This window comes from Acanthopagrus latus, chromosome 4 (genome assembly GCF_904848185.1).
Source record: "Acanthopagrus latus isolate v.2019 chromosome 4, fAcaLat1.1, whole genome shotgun sequence".
In the NCBI taxonomy this organism is placed as follows: domain Eukaryota; kingdom Metazoa; phylum Chordata; class Actinopteri; order Spariformes; family Sparidae; genus Acanthopagrus; species Acanthopagrus latus.
The window spans coordinates 22454204-22468699 of NC_051042.1; the positions used below are offsets into that span (position 1 = coordinate 22454204).

At 39.6% G+C, this 14496-nt stretch overlaps 2 protein-coding genes across 3 annotated transcripts in view; one reads left to right on the forward strand and one right to left on the reverse strand.

The window, feature by feature from the left end:
* Window positions 1-3343, forward strand: part of adam10a (ADAM metallopeptidase domain 10a) — a 26056-nt gene extending 22713 nt beyond the window's left edge. The window contains exon 16 of one of the 2 annotated variants that reach the window (XM_037095089.1): window positions 350-3343. In XM_037095089.1, the coding sequence (XP_036950984.1) occupies window positions 350-456 (107 nt within the window). In that variant the 3' untranslated portion in view covers window positions 457-3343. The remainder of the gene's footprint in view (window positions 1-349) is intronic. The other variant, XM_037095091.1, reaches the window with a different exon arrangement.
* On the reverse strand, window positions 3069-13169 carry lipca (lipase, hepatic a). The gene is made up of 9 exons (XM_037095092.1): window positions 12891-13169; window positions 10925-11094; window positions 10512-10691; window positions 10278-10395; window positions 9924-10157; window positions 8297-8539; window positions 6575-6689; window positions 5930-6148; window positions 3069-4640 (listed from the first exon to the last, which is right to left on the reverse strand). The coding sequence occupies exons 1-9, from the start codon at window positions 12970-12972 to the stop codon at window positions 4508-4510; spliced, it is 1494 nt and encodes a 497-aa protein (XP_036950987.1). The 5' UTR covers window positions 12973-13169; the 3' UTR covers window positions 3069-4507.
* Between the last annotated feature and the right edge of the window lie 1327 nt (window positions 13170-14496).

Consider the following 14496-nt stretch of genomic DNA (forward strand, 5'->3'; position numbering starts at 1 on the left):
ACACCTGATTTGGTGGAATATGTCGTCATCAGGCTTCAGCAGAGCTTGATGACGAGCTGATCATTTGAATAAAACAGACTGAGATGAATTCTGGCAGGCAGTCTACGAATATTTTTCATGATTTCTTTTTTCTTTTTAAACTTGCAACATAATCTATTGTTAATATTTTCATTTGTAAAAAAGACTAGAGAATAATGAGGCAGGTTATAAGAGTCTTGCTACTGTCGATCAGGAGAACTGGGTATCTAGCTTTCACATGATATTACTGTGTTTGCCAAATCTTTTGTGCTGTGGACGCCTTTCTAAAACACTGCATCCATATCCTTTTCTTTCTGTCAATGTCCTGTAGGTACAATGAAAAGGAGAAGACCACAGCACCAAAGCCAGCAGTTACAGGCCCAGCGCCACCACCGTCAGCACAGAGAGGACTATCAAATGGGACAGATGAGACGCTGAGACACTGGGCTGCTCTGCACCTTGGCTCTTCCTAGTGCCTACAATAGGAGCACTTCTCTCCAAAGAGTTACCTTTACCAACTATTGCAAAATTCAAAGAACTTGAAACTGGATCGATTTCACTGGACAAAAAGCCTGAGGGGTTTTTTTTCTTTCCTGGGCCTAACAAACTCACTTGGCACCTCTGCTCTGAGAGCCAGATTAGCAGTGGTTCACACAGCTTTATAGGAAACGAATAACTTTTCAGAAGAGGGACAGGAGGAGAAATTCACTGATCTCTGTTATGTGGTCTTAATCTTTGAATGCTTTTTTTTTTTTTTTACCAGACTGGAGGAGAGAGAAGCAGCTGTGTGTTAGAGTTGGCTTCCTCTGTCCTCCATCAATGCTACCTTTTTCTTTCATATTCTTCCTCTCTGAAGTGCTGCCATCTTCAGCATGAAAGCAGGACTGCAGGTGACATGGGGTTTTTCTTGCCAATCACAAACAACATTGAGGAGCTGAGTTGGAGGGAAAACATATTTTTTGCCAATTTAATTAGGTTGTTTTAAGTCAAAAGCACCATCAACAGTTGAAGCTCTTAATTTCTAAAGCATACATGTTTTCTGTCAGCGTGCAATTGTACAGATTTCACAGTAAGGGGTTTTTTTTTCAGTGTTTCAAATGGAATTGATTTTCTGTTTGACAAATTACTATTCACGTTTTTAATTCACTTTCTCAGGATTAATAAAACAACAGAAAACAAGTGTTTTGAGTGGAAAAGATAGCTGCATGTGTATTTCAGGGTGAAGTCCCTCCTGGCTGAAGCCTGAACAGGAGAGTTCACATTAGCCGTATGAAAAGAATGTATATAAATAAGACTATAGTATCAGATGTGGGGCTGTGGAGAAGAGGTTGCTTATCTGGATATGTGTGTTTCTCTGTGTGACGTGGTTTTGCAGCTGCGTTTACACAGAGGCTGCGGCTGTAATGAGCGATGAGAGAGTAGCTTAATTGTCAACCTGATTGTATCACACTTATTCTGTTATGGCTGACTTGTTGCTTTGGCACTGATTTGTGACACATGACACGTGTACGTCTTTTACATTCAGAAATAATAGTGAAATCACATAGAAGAATGTGTTTAATGTGGACAAAGAAGACTTTATGAGAAGTTATGATAGAAAAGAAGCGTCCTGGTGTGATTGTCCTGCGCATATTTTCGTCTGTGTTCTGTCCTCTTTTTTTTTTGTATTTCACACACTGGCAGTTGTTTAAGTAATCTGTTAAAACCACTTAAAGGCAGTTATTTCCTCTGGGCCTCCACAGCCACATGAATGTTTCTGGTTGAAATGTGATTGTGGAATTTAGCTTTTATTGATTTTACTTGCAGTTCAGATTATTTGTATATTGTTGTAGAATTTAATCAGTCGAGGGAAAACTATAGCTTCTAATTTTATTGTTGCTTTGTTGCTGTTTACAGACATTTACCAGAGTGAACAATCACTGTGTCAGCCACCTGCCGCTGTTCTGTCCTGTCCTTTCTTTTTGTAATGATCAGGAGTTTGTCAAGGAACTTTGTCACCCTCATTACACCCTCTTGATTTCTTTAATTGCATCGAAAATGTGCCTACTCAGAGCAGTGTGAATGAAGTTGATGAGCTTGTGTCAGTGATCTGTACTAAGACTGAAAAAAACGCATGAGGTGGTAGTTTAACCAAACACTGTTATCAGACTGGACCACTGAACCTGAAAGCTTTGTACTGGAAATGGTGTGGTATAGGGCTTGGCAATGTCTGATAAATACGGGAAACATAAGTGATGATTGATATACAACTATATAGACCAATGTGTGACCATTTAAATATAATCAGCTTGTTTGAAAGTTTATTATTAGCATTTACTTTGTGTAATATTATATTATCACCCAGAGATAATTCGGCTTACCTTGAGTTTAAATTTAGGTCAACTTCGCTGACAGACGGATGAGAGTGCAGACTGCTCAGAGCTGAGTTACTGGCAAAATATAAAAAATATATATATATATTTATAGTTTCTTACAATTCTTTTAGGAGAGAACACCTTGGTGGAGAAAAGACGGACTATTTTTTTCTTACCCTTGCAGAAGAGCTGCAACATGCACAGCCGCAGCTCAGTGTTGTTTTGAGGATATTGTGTTATCCATCGGATTGATTCTATGCAGTGTATCACAGAGCTCAAAATCAAGCCTCGTCACAGAGAAATGCCTTCAATGTTTCCTCCTGTAAAGGTACATGGAAAATTCTCCTGTGTTCGCTCATGTCGATGTGGTACAGCAACATTTCTGAACAGAAAACAATGCAATCCTCTGTGGCTTCTTCTACTGATTTTCTTTGTGGGGTTTTTTTTTTTTTTCGGTGCTACTGGTAGTGCTTGGGTCGGAGCCAAACGTATATTTTTCATTAGCTTTGGCAAGTTTTAAAGCTTTGTGTGTGTGTGTATGAGAGAGCGCAAGAGAAAGAGAGAGAGCTGCTTTGCTGAATCATTCTTGTATCTTTTTGTTTGTATGGTAAGAAGTGGGGTGTTTGGGGTTAATGATACTCTCTGGGAGGGTTTCTTTCTTTCTTTCTTTCTTTTTTTCTTTCACATGTGTTGCTATGATGTTGAGCAAATGTGCACTGAAGTGTAATTGATGTAAACAAAGAATCCAAAATGGCATAGATTCAAAACTACTGTCTGATTTTAATGTGTCCTGTGTTTTATACAGTGTCTTCAATGGTCTGTTTTTTTTTTTTGTTTGTTTGTTTACCTTTTTTGTGTTCTGTTTTCTGTTCTGCTTACTTAAAATCTGACTAAATTTGCAAAGGTATTGTGCAGAAGTATAATTTCTTTTGAACTACTTGAAATGCATTAATAAACCAGAATTGATCAAATGTTTTGTTTTTTAATGTTTACGCAATATCAAACGCACTGTAAAATGTAATTTATTAAAGCAACATTATGTAACTTTTTAACATAACAGCTCTTAAATCATGTTGATGGTACAGTGTCTGGTAAAAGGGTGGATGGTGTCACAACATAGACGTTTACTTCAACATACAAGTTTTCAACACAAAACATTGTTACGATGCACTGAGGTTTGTGTGTAGTCAGCAGCTACAATATGTCTGTCAAACAGCTACAGACCTGGTATTTGTTTTTATGAAACCAGTGTTGAACTCAGAAACTTTGGGAGGGGGACCAACTCGCACAAAATAACGATTTCTACATAATGTTGCTTTACAGGTTTCTGCCAGATGTCCGTGTTTACTGTTTGAGCTGTGATTCTCAAGCTGACTGCTGGACAGCAGCTGGACATTTTAGCTGCAGATTATAATTCTATTATAATGTACAGAAGGAGTTAACTGTAACTGTGAGTTGCCAGTCTGAGCTTTTTCAACAGCATCTTTGACATTCTGGTGATGAGTTGGTTTGTCAGTACATGGGTGTGTGTAAAAGAAAACACAGAAGAATAGAAAAGAACAGAGTGCATATTTATTGGTTTCTGGTTTGAGTTTGATTAGCAGATGATGTGATTTAAAGGAGTAATGCAGGTTTTTAATGATGAGATTGATCATTTTATATAGAAGACTTAAAGAAAAAAAAACTTTACATACTTTGGCACTAATGTCATCAAAAGGTCGTTGACTTCGTGTTCACTGTCTGGTTAATGTTTGCATTGGCAAATGGCCAGGTGTTTATATCCCCCTGAGAGACAGACCATAATGTACATCTGTCCGGTTCTTTAAACTGCACTGTGGCTCTGGTCAACAAAGTGTCTGGTACAAAGGTCATATGCAATACGCATTTATAATTTTACCACATAATCAAATTTAAACTATGTATATAAGTTTACAATAGGTGCTAGTTGTTCTCTAGCCTCAGTTTCCCAGGATTCAATTCTCCTGAAAAACTTTATCAGCATTTCTTCGGTGCCAGTTCTTTGAGAGAATGAATCATTCTTAATTTACTCCCTGAATCTGTACAGCCTCACTCTCAGGAGTTGTTGTGAACTCACAGGGTCGTCCATCAGACAATCTTCAGTCTGCTGAAAGGACTTAAGGCGCCCTCACAAGTCTGTTGTGCTTCCTTCTCCGCTGTTTCTGTGTGTCTTCTTTGCAGCGCACGAACACTTTATCTTGCGACACTTCAACTTGTTGGCCCTCATCTGTCATGGCACAAAAAGATGTCCTGGAGAACAGAAACAATGTTGTTCAAAGTTAAACAGAAAGTGTGCGCTCAGTTAAGTGTAGCAGATGAATGATGATAAATGAGTCAGTTTCTGTGCTGGGGGGGAAATAGTCCACTAGGTGGCGTTAAAAGTCTGCAATTGTGTTGAAGCAGAAGGGTTTTTTTCTGCTGACAAGAATGGGACACAGCAAAATGTTACTGCATGAGTACATTTCTTCTTTATGGAATGTGTGTGTCTATATTTCACATAGTTGGTAGGATTCATAACCTAATGTAAACAATCCTCTAATACTAATAGAGTAAAGCTTCTTTTGACTCAACTTGATGTCCCCTCCTGCCTACTCATCTGCTGTACTTAAATACAGCTTTTATTCACTTGTACTTTAATTGATTATTTCCATTTTATTGTGCCGATACCTTTGCTGCACTACAGTACATCTCACAGCAGTAAAACTGTCTTTTCTTTTTGCATTTAACGTTTAATGTATGACCAGCTTCTAAGATATTATTGAAAACGTGGTTGTATTGTTGATTATATTCTGTGTAGTAATACAAACATATTTAATTCAAGTTCTGTATAAAAATAAACTACCCCAATAAGACCAGGTAGCCGACAGTTTTGGTGCGAATTGTGTGACTTGTGTCTCTGCTCACACTGGTCTGCAGTTGATAGATCTGACTACCAACAGTATGTAAATGAGTTGAAATGGGCTGCATATTATTATGAATGAAGCCACCAAGCAGTATCCAGATGTTTTTAAGCTCCATTACATGTAAATGTCCTGCACTCAGAGTTACTTCGTCTTTCCATGCAGGAAGTATTATTACACCACAAAGTAGTTGAGTTTTTCAGTGTTTGTTATTTAGTCTGAAACAAGTGAAAATCCCACCATTATTCTCCAGCATATGTTATTTTGAAGGAGTGTAAAGGTCCACTGTAGTATTAAAAGGGATTCAGGAATAACTGTTTAATCCTTTTAGTTTCAGAAAACCAGACTAAAACAAACAAACAAAAAAAGGCTTCTGAATATCTGTCCAGTCCCAGTGGGTATAAGTGGATAATAAGTTTTGATACATAAATGTTTTTATCACTAATGTTGGAGGTGGTTCAAGTGGGGCTCATCTCAGCCACTGTATAAAGACTTTGAATGCACGACTTTTACTTGTAGTACAGTACTTCTACTTTTACTCCAGTGAACAATGAGTAAGTAAGATTTAAGAGAGATAATTTGGCTTAAAAACATCTGGATATTTCTCCATCTCTGGTGCTTTGGAACATGGAGCTGTACCTCTCCTGCGTCTCGCCTGCTTTGACGCTGATCTTGCCCACGCTCAGCAGTGGTTTCGTCCTCTGGCTGCCCCAGGGGATAATGGTCTGCACCCGGTTCCACACATTCTTCCACATAGCCGATCCCTCCCAGTGCAATTTGAGCAACATCAGATCCCCCAAGTCTTTGTCCAGAGTGATCAGGAAGGTGAACGTTTTATTGCCCCAAATTGTCTCAGGGCTGTTAAAAAGACGACATAAAAAGAAATAAACAGAGTTAGATTATTACTGCGGGGAACATCCTGCAACAGGCTGTCACATTTCTTTTTTTGCAGAGCAGAGATCCTCTGCTGTGATGTTCTATGAGTAAAGCAGGACAGCGCATGAGATTTCCCTTCAGGCGCTTTGATACACAGAACATTGGATGATAACACAGTTGTCAGGGAATAGTGTCTTGACTAAATTATTTACTCCTCCATCCCCATTTATAGTTCTCTTTCATGCAGCAGCCCCAGTTGTTTCCATGTGTGTCAGCTGCTCTCTGTAACATGCCTTCTTTCTTTATAGTGCTAAGAGCCCAGCTGCATATTGCATGTGTCAAAGAGTGGGAACGCTGGGCATGGATGTGATGTAATGTAAGCCTGATGGGAGGTGGTACAGTACTCACACTGTGATGGGGAGGTCGCCGCTCTCTTCCTTTGTTCCAGTGAGGGAGATGGTGAGAGAGGGCTCAATGCTCTCCATCTGGTTGACAAACTGGATCCTGAACTGGTAATGATGAACTGCAGAGAAGGAAGCAGAGTCAGATAAACCACCTGACACAGTCTGTTGTCTGTGTGTCTTTGCAGTTTGTCAGTCTGACCAAATCTGGTCTCAGACGGCCAGCACAAGAGGGCCAGCATGCCACTTCTTCTTCTTTTTTCATCTAATTAATGCAAATAGAGTGACGTTGAATTCATAGACCCACTACCACTCACACTTTACATACAGGTAATATATGCTGTAAAGCCATTTGTGGGGCTACAATTCCTTAAGAACTGAAATTATAATAAATGCATCGCTTTCTGCCTTTTTATCTCGCTGTCGCCCAGTGGCAAAGGAAGTACTCAGATATTTTGCTTCAGCAAAAGTGACACAGTGTAGAAATACATGTAAAAGTGTATTAGGCTAATACACTGCTGATACTATTAGCAGTGTTTTTTTAAGTACCCCAAAGTCATACCTGAGTAAAAGTAAAGATATATTGCTAAAATATTACTTTGATGAAAGTTAAAGTCAACCATGCTAATAGTACTTGAGACAAGTCTCAGAATATCTGATATTATTTGGAATTAACTATCAAAAGTACAAGTAAATTGCACATATATTTACCTGTAGTACTGTATACTAGGGTCGACTGATTATCAACCAGGCCATTTATCAGATCTGATATTCACCATTTTTCTTAGATCATCAGAATTTATTTTGTCTTACCCAATTGCTGTTAAAGTACATTTATTAATTAATAAAATAATTAATAATTAATTAAAGTAACTGGTGCCAACAGTTATCAGACAAATGTAGTGAAGTCAAAGTACAATATTAGTGGAGTGGAAGTCTGGAGTAGCACAAAATGGAAAGTACCTCAGAACGGTAATTAGATACTGTGTAAATATACATAGTTCCATCACTGAGTATGAACGTCAAAGTATAATTACAGGGGGGAAAATTACACAGTGTGTGACTTTACTGTTGGGGATCAATAAAGTCTTTTTTTAACTAAATTCATAATAATACATTTTGGGATTTATAGTGGAATGAAAATAAAAAGAGTCAGAAAATTGAATACTCAAGATTAATAGGCAAAGGCATATTCAGATACAGTACTTGAGTAATTGTACTGCTGTTCCCAGGTCAGGTTTCTTGGGGCTGAACACGGAGTACAGCGCATTGTGTTTTTTTTTTGTTTTTGTTTTTTTTCTACCAGTAGAGGCACTAAAGACTTTCTAGTAAAGATGTGAATGTCGTCAGAAAGATGTAATTCAACTCTTTTAAGAATGCCTTGAAACAGCGGGGCACTGTGTTTTGTTTTGTTTTTTTTTTGTTTGTTTTTTTAGCAAACACTATTCAAACATGTAAACAGTGCTTTTCATCGGGAACTATTTTCAGCAGTGGATTGATACACGATTTGTGCCCCAGTGAGAGGGACAAGTATAAGTGGGACTGACTCAAACTTAACCTCAGTGCCTACATTCGTGATAGTGAACGTGTCAACCTGCGCGATTATCTGCGCCAGTGTCAAATGATCGGTCGAGACCACGTGGTTGGTCTACAAACTGAGCACGTGATGACAATACACGTATAAAAATGTATCTTCAGCCTGTTTGAAATGATAAAGACAACCACGCACGTTTGTAAGGCATCCGAGGCCGCGTGTTCAGGTACAGCCTCTTGCTGGTGCCGCTGCGGACCTTCCTGATATTGTAGCCCAGCGTGTTGCAGCGATTCTTCCGACAGTCCAGACAGACGCCTTTGACAAAGGCGCTGTTGTCGCTGCACCTGTAGGCCATGCTCTGTTTGTCTTCATTCAGCAGGGAGTCAATGAACAGATGCACCGACCGCTCATGTGCACATTTCACCGTCTGCTCGAAACCTATCAGAGGAAGTAAAGCAGTGGCAAACATTTAAAACCTGAGACGACGTGAGATCGTTTCCACACATCCTCCCGTGGATTGAGAGGTTGGGTTAGTACCTTAATCACAGTGTCTGACCATTATTTGTGGATTGATTTCATTATCACCAAAGCCTGACATCTATCAGACCGTCCTCCTGTCAGATCTCCTTAAGGCGTCTCATTATGTCTAATCCTGCTCTGCTCTGAAGGCCTTTTTCCTCTGAGCAGACTCCTGTAGCCTGGAGGCAGCTCAGCTCGGAGGGACGGACAGAGCGGAGGAAGGCACATGTTGCTAATTAACTCCTGAGGATGACAGATGCTTTAATGTGGCTCTCGCTGTCATATTATGCGGATGTGTTTTGGATTGAGAGGCACCATAAATCCCAGAGCCACTTGTGTTCAACTAGGGGGAATTAAATTCATCTGCCCGAGTGCAGAAAGAGAAACTGTCAACAAGCAGAAGATGAATCGGCGCCCAAGATATTCATCCCAAACCAGTAATCTGAGGTGGCAAGGCCAATTAAGAAAAGAAATGTTATGATAGCCAGAGGAAGAGGCACACAAGTGAGCGGTTAGGCGGCAAAACACACTGCTTCACACATTCTCCGCAGATCCAGGGCTGTAAATGGAGGCAGGCAAGAGGATGAGAAAGCTGGATTACATGTGCGATTGACTCCTGAACAAGAACTCTCTGCAATCTCAGAATCATCCAGATAATAAAAAACAAAGAAATTAGCTCTGACATGCCTGAGAAGTAACGCTAATGTATTTTTCGAGGTAAAACAACATATTTGATAACCCGTTCACCACCGTCAGACCACTGCTACAGTTAGCTTTCAACCATTTCCTGGCTAACGTTACCATTGGTTACTGTTACGCCATATGGTAGAAAAGGTGAAAATCAATTCTAAGCACATCTCAGCTCAGAGCACATCTTGGACACATTTATTTAGGCCAGAAAGTGAAACACACAGGACTAGGTTTAGTGCTAACATCAGCTAATGGATTATCAAATATGTGTAAAATACTGACAAAGTAATCTCCATAAGATGCCCATGATGGTGCCAGATTTTTCTGTTTATATAGAAGAAATATGAGAAGTAAAACAATAAGTAAAACTCTGTGAACTTTTCTGAGCATGTTCATGGTCCCTGGATGATAAACCTTTTTTGTATTTACAGTTTGCAAGACATTTCCTCCAGCCCGACCTCAGGGCAATTTTTTTTTTTTTATTTAATGTTATTTCTGTTGTGGCCAGTTGAAGCTTTTATGGTCCCTGAATGACTATATTATATAGTTTGCACATAAATCTTTCCTCATAATTTAGCTAACTGCAGTGTGTTCTGTGTGTTCTTCAGCGTACCAAGGAGCCCGTACTGGGCTATGTGCTCATAAATGTTCTGCAGGTCACATCCTGGCTGGAAGTCTCCTCCGTTGGGGTAAAAGTCATAGTGTGCCACGGCTTGCTTGATGCCCACACTGAGGCCCATACGTTCGTGGGTGAAGGTGTGGATGGCGTCCACAAATTCAGCATCATCGGGAGACAGTCTGTCTGTGGGAGACATGCCTTCAAACAGGGGCCCCGCTGGATCAAGACCTGGACGATATACAAACCAAGAACCAGTTTGTCACAGATCACAGAATAAATATGTTTTAAATCCAAAACAAACTTGTTTTTGGCTGGGAATATGGAAAGCACGACTATCTCCAAACCCACCAGTAATTCTTCCAATCTTCTCTGAACCTTCCAGATAGCTTCCAGCAAATCCAGAGATGTGAGCCCCAAGGCTGTAGCCAATCAAATGAGCCCTTCTAAGCGGGAACTGGTAGTGTACCTGTTATGGCAGGAACATGAATTTTGAAGATTTTTGACAACTTAAATCTATTTAACGCATAGAATAATTCAACAGATTTAAACAGCTCCCTTCAGTAGAGAAAATTCCCCCCTGACCTGAAGTGACTGCAGCAAGTGAGCTATGTCTTTCCCAACAGTGCGGGTGCTGTGTGCAGCTGTGGGGTAGTGCTGGTGAGCCAGGAGCAGCCAGTCTGTAATCACCACGTTGACGTCTATTAGATGTGTCTTCAGGGCTGTGGCTAACCTGTGCACCCAGCTCTCCATCAAACCATCCACCTGAGGAAAAAGACAAGACTGGCTGTCAGATATGTGTGTTTGGCACGCTGGTCTTCAGAGCCTCTGCAGGAAATCTCCCTGCATGTTTACTTCACTGCATCTCAGGGTTTTTAAAATTTTTTTTTATCCATGTACAAACTCTGAAACGGCGCCTGCAGCAACTCCCCCCTCACTGCTCCATGTTTTGTATCCAGTGGTTCAAGTCAGTGAAGTGGAAGAAAAGTTGACCTTACCGACCACCCGTGAGTGATGATGATGAGGGGATTACTGCTGTTGAAGCCACAGGAGGTGAGAGTGTGCAGCTGCAGAGGGTCCAGCACGCAGTTTTCCTCACCTTCTACAAACAGGCCGAAGACTGAGCTGCCGACATGCGGCTTCAGGACCCCCCTCTGCTCCGCGTCCGCTGCAAACCAAAGAGCAGAGCGGTTATCTGTTTGTTCTTCGTGATCACTCATCAGAGGATTTACTGCGGGATTGGATGCGTTGAGGTGAATTATTGGAAACAAACACAAGAACATTCACTTCATCTGTTCACTCAGGGCAGAAGAAATGCTTTGAATCATGCATTGATGCAATTATCTGCTGTTTTCTGTTGAGGGACACTTGGACGTGAAAGCTGTTGTGTTTCCAGGTCATGCAGACCTCTTTGGCGTGTGCACACAGATAAGAGTTCACAGGCCAGGCCATTAAATTAATCTCTGCCAGACTCTTCTTGTAATTTCTTATATAAACTCCTCCTCACTTAACATGTTTCAAACCACAGCCCCAGGAACCTCAGAAATCTCGTAAACTTTACAGATCCACCTCCAAAGAAATCTATCATTATGTTTCCTTCATGGGTTGTCACTGGTTCATGTCCAGTGTATTTACTTGTGATGTTAATGACGTCAGAAGCCCAGGCGCCTCAACGCTCATTCCAATGAGCTCTTGTCGCCGATATCAAACCCACGATGAAAACATTCGAGTCCATCAATCCATCATCATCATCATCAAATCCCACATTTCACTTGGCGTGTCTCCGCTTTTATGATTGTTTACTCATTTGAACATGTATAGCAATTACAAACAGTCTCACTCATTAGTTACAGAGCACAAGAGTTTACTTTACATGTCTCAGATGATCATTTGATTTGTGAAGTGATGTTCATGTTGTTTTTACAGTGAAGAATTTCCTTAAACCAACCGGAGAAGGGATTCATATTTGTTATGAACAAACAAACAAACACAATTTTTTTTTTTTTTTTAAAAACACAATGACAAATGATGAATACAGTCCTGTACACAAATTTGACTGCAGCTGGGTCAATATTATACATACTATCTATTCTGAAACAGCCAAGGTACAGTGGTGTAATGATTCATTCACCATTCAATTCAAAATATGAACAGTGCCAGAATTGAATGCATCTTACAGAATACAGTGACCAAGTCAATTAAAATGGGCTTTTGATTTGCATTTAAGTTGTTTAAAAGATTTTTTTTTTTTTCTAATCTGAGAGTTATCAGTGGAGTTTTGCCGGAACCAATAAACCAAACAATCAAACAAGATATGAAGAAGTCAGCAGATATTATCGCAGCTCAAACATGAAACAGCTGCTTCTTTACAAACACATGTTGAGCAGCTGGTCTTTGTTCAGACCCACACAAGTTTATTTTTAGTTCTGGAGGAGAGGATGAAGTTTATGTGATAAACTCATAACTCAGAATCTGTGCAGGATCAAGTCAGCCCAGTTTAATCTTTCTAACACATATAGCATTCTGATATTTTTATGTGAGGTAATGTTTAAGGCACAAAACCAATTTAAACAAGTAAATACTTCACACCATGTAGTTTCAGGTACAAAAATAATTGTGACTGTATATCATAAGCCTGAATAAACTTCAGACAGAATTTGCTTCATGAGATTAAAGCCAAAGCTTTGAATCTCTGTCACCAGGAGCTGGATGTTGATTGCATAACTTGTTGCTTCTGATATTTGAGCTGACGGCTGATTGGGAGGTGCACAGATATATTTAGGGAGGCTTGTATTTTATTTTATTTTTTTCAACTTTTGCACTAGGATGACATCAGACACACCAATCCAATTATGTAAATATAACCAAACTTTTGACCTGTCAACATCTGGACACAAATACAGGCAGTTATGCCGACACAGCAAATGTCTTCATTGCATAATTTTAACATGACGTTTCACTCACCTGCTCTGCTTCCTTTGGTTTCCTTCGCCTCATTGAGGTGATATGTTAACAGCAAACAGCACAGGATTTTGACGACAGACATTGCTGCGTGACACTCTGCGTCACTACTTCTCCAACTGGTGAAAAGAAAGCCTTAAAATCTTTGAAGGGGATGCAGTAAGTGAAGAGTCTGAAGGTGAGTTAAGGAAGCCTCATTACTGTCCAGAGGCTTGAGATCAGAGTGTGAAACACATTGTACTGTAATGTACAGGCAGAGAGGGCACATAGGGAGTAATGGTTTATGGATAAGAGGGATTTGGTCCTGTCCTGATTGGCTAGAGGCCGTGTCGTGTAGATCAAACACGTTGTGAAAGAGCAGAGATATGAACGTGGGAGGGGATCTGTTAATGCTGATAGTGACTGAGAGCTAGGAATGTCCTCAGACCCTTCAGTCAGACCCTCGTCACGTTTCATCCACAAGTGCAAGGAATGTGGTTTTAACAGAACTGCCATCTTCAAGACAGAATTAAGTCTGTAGACAGAACATGAATGGATAATACCTTCCGACAATTGGATTTACCGGCATTGTTGCAACACATGTTTGAAAAGTTGGAGCAATTTGTGTACCCGGTGTACTCACAGTCTATCAACAGAGTCTGTTTTTGCAGAATGAGACAAGAAAATTAGTTATTTTCATGAAGAATTACATAATGACATTCTGTTTTGAGAAATAATTGATCAAATCAAAACAGTCCTAATTTCTGTTTGTGATGTTGCTATCAGCATGTCACTGGACTGTTATCAAGTATCAAATTGTCAGTAGATGGAGGGTGAAAACAAACAAGGGTCACATAATGGTCATGGAGACCTTAAACTGAAGCGAGCCTGGTACTTGCTGACCCTTCTTTTTTTCTCTTGTTGGCTGTTGACTGAGTGTCAGGATGGTCAGCAATCGACTGAAAAAAGGTTGCAACTTGACTAAATGATTGATTGTTGCAGCTCTCCTGTAACAAGTATTTTAACAATATGTTTTGTAATCTGTACAATGATAATATAGTCTGTTATGAATACTATGAATTCCAAGCACTTGACAACTGACTGTAATAAAATGGTTTGTAATGAGAATTTTGACAATTGACAATTGTTAATTTATATGGAGGATCATAATGATATTTTATCTATTTTTTTAACCTTGTAATGTGACCAACAGGATAAAAAAAAAAAAAAGAAGTCTGGTACATAAACTCAACAACTGCTCTTTCCTTCTTTGTTCAGTTCATCGAAGGTACTAATTAAAAAACAAAACAAAAAATGATGTTGCCTTTCTAAATATATTGACATCAGTGCTGGACTCACACAGGTTAAACTTAAATTGATCTACATTTTTTCTATCAATTCTGAGTTTAAAGATTTTCATGAGATGGAATCAGAAACACGACTCCAAATATTATTCTATTCTATTTATTTACTCTTTTTGTTTTTTACTGAGCCAAACTAAGCTTACAATGAACTGGTGTCTCTGTGTCTGTCACCTTGTTTCAATGGTCATGAACTTAAAAGTAATCAGCTGAAAGTCTGAATTTTCTTCTATCGCTCTGTATTTTGAAATAAGCAAGGAGTGAATGTC

Coding starts and splice junctions, on each gene's coding strand:
- lipca (XM_037095092.1), bottom strand. CDS start 12,972: ATGTCTGTCGTCAAAATCCTGTGCTGTTTGCTGTTAACATATCACCTC. Junction 11,095..12,890: donor AACCAAAGGAAGCAGAGCAG/GTGAGTGAAACG, acceptor TTTGGTTTGCAG/CGGACGCGGAGCAGAGGGGG. Junction 10,158..10,277: donor GAAGATTGGAAGAATTACTG/GTGGGTTTGGAG, acceptor TATATCGTCCAG/GTCTTGATCCAGCGGGGCCC.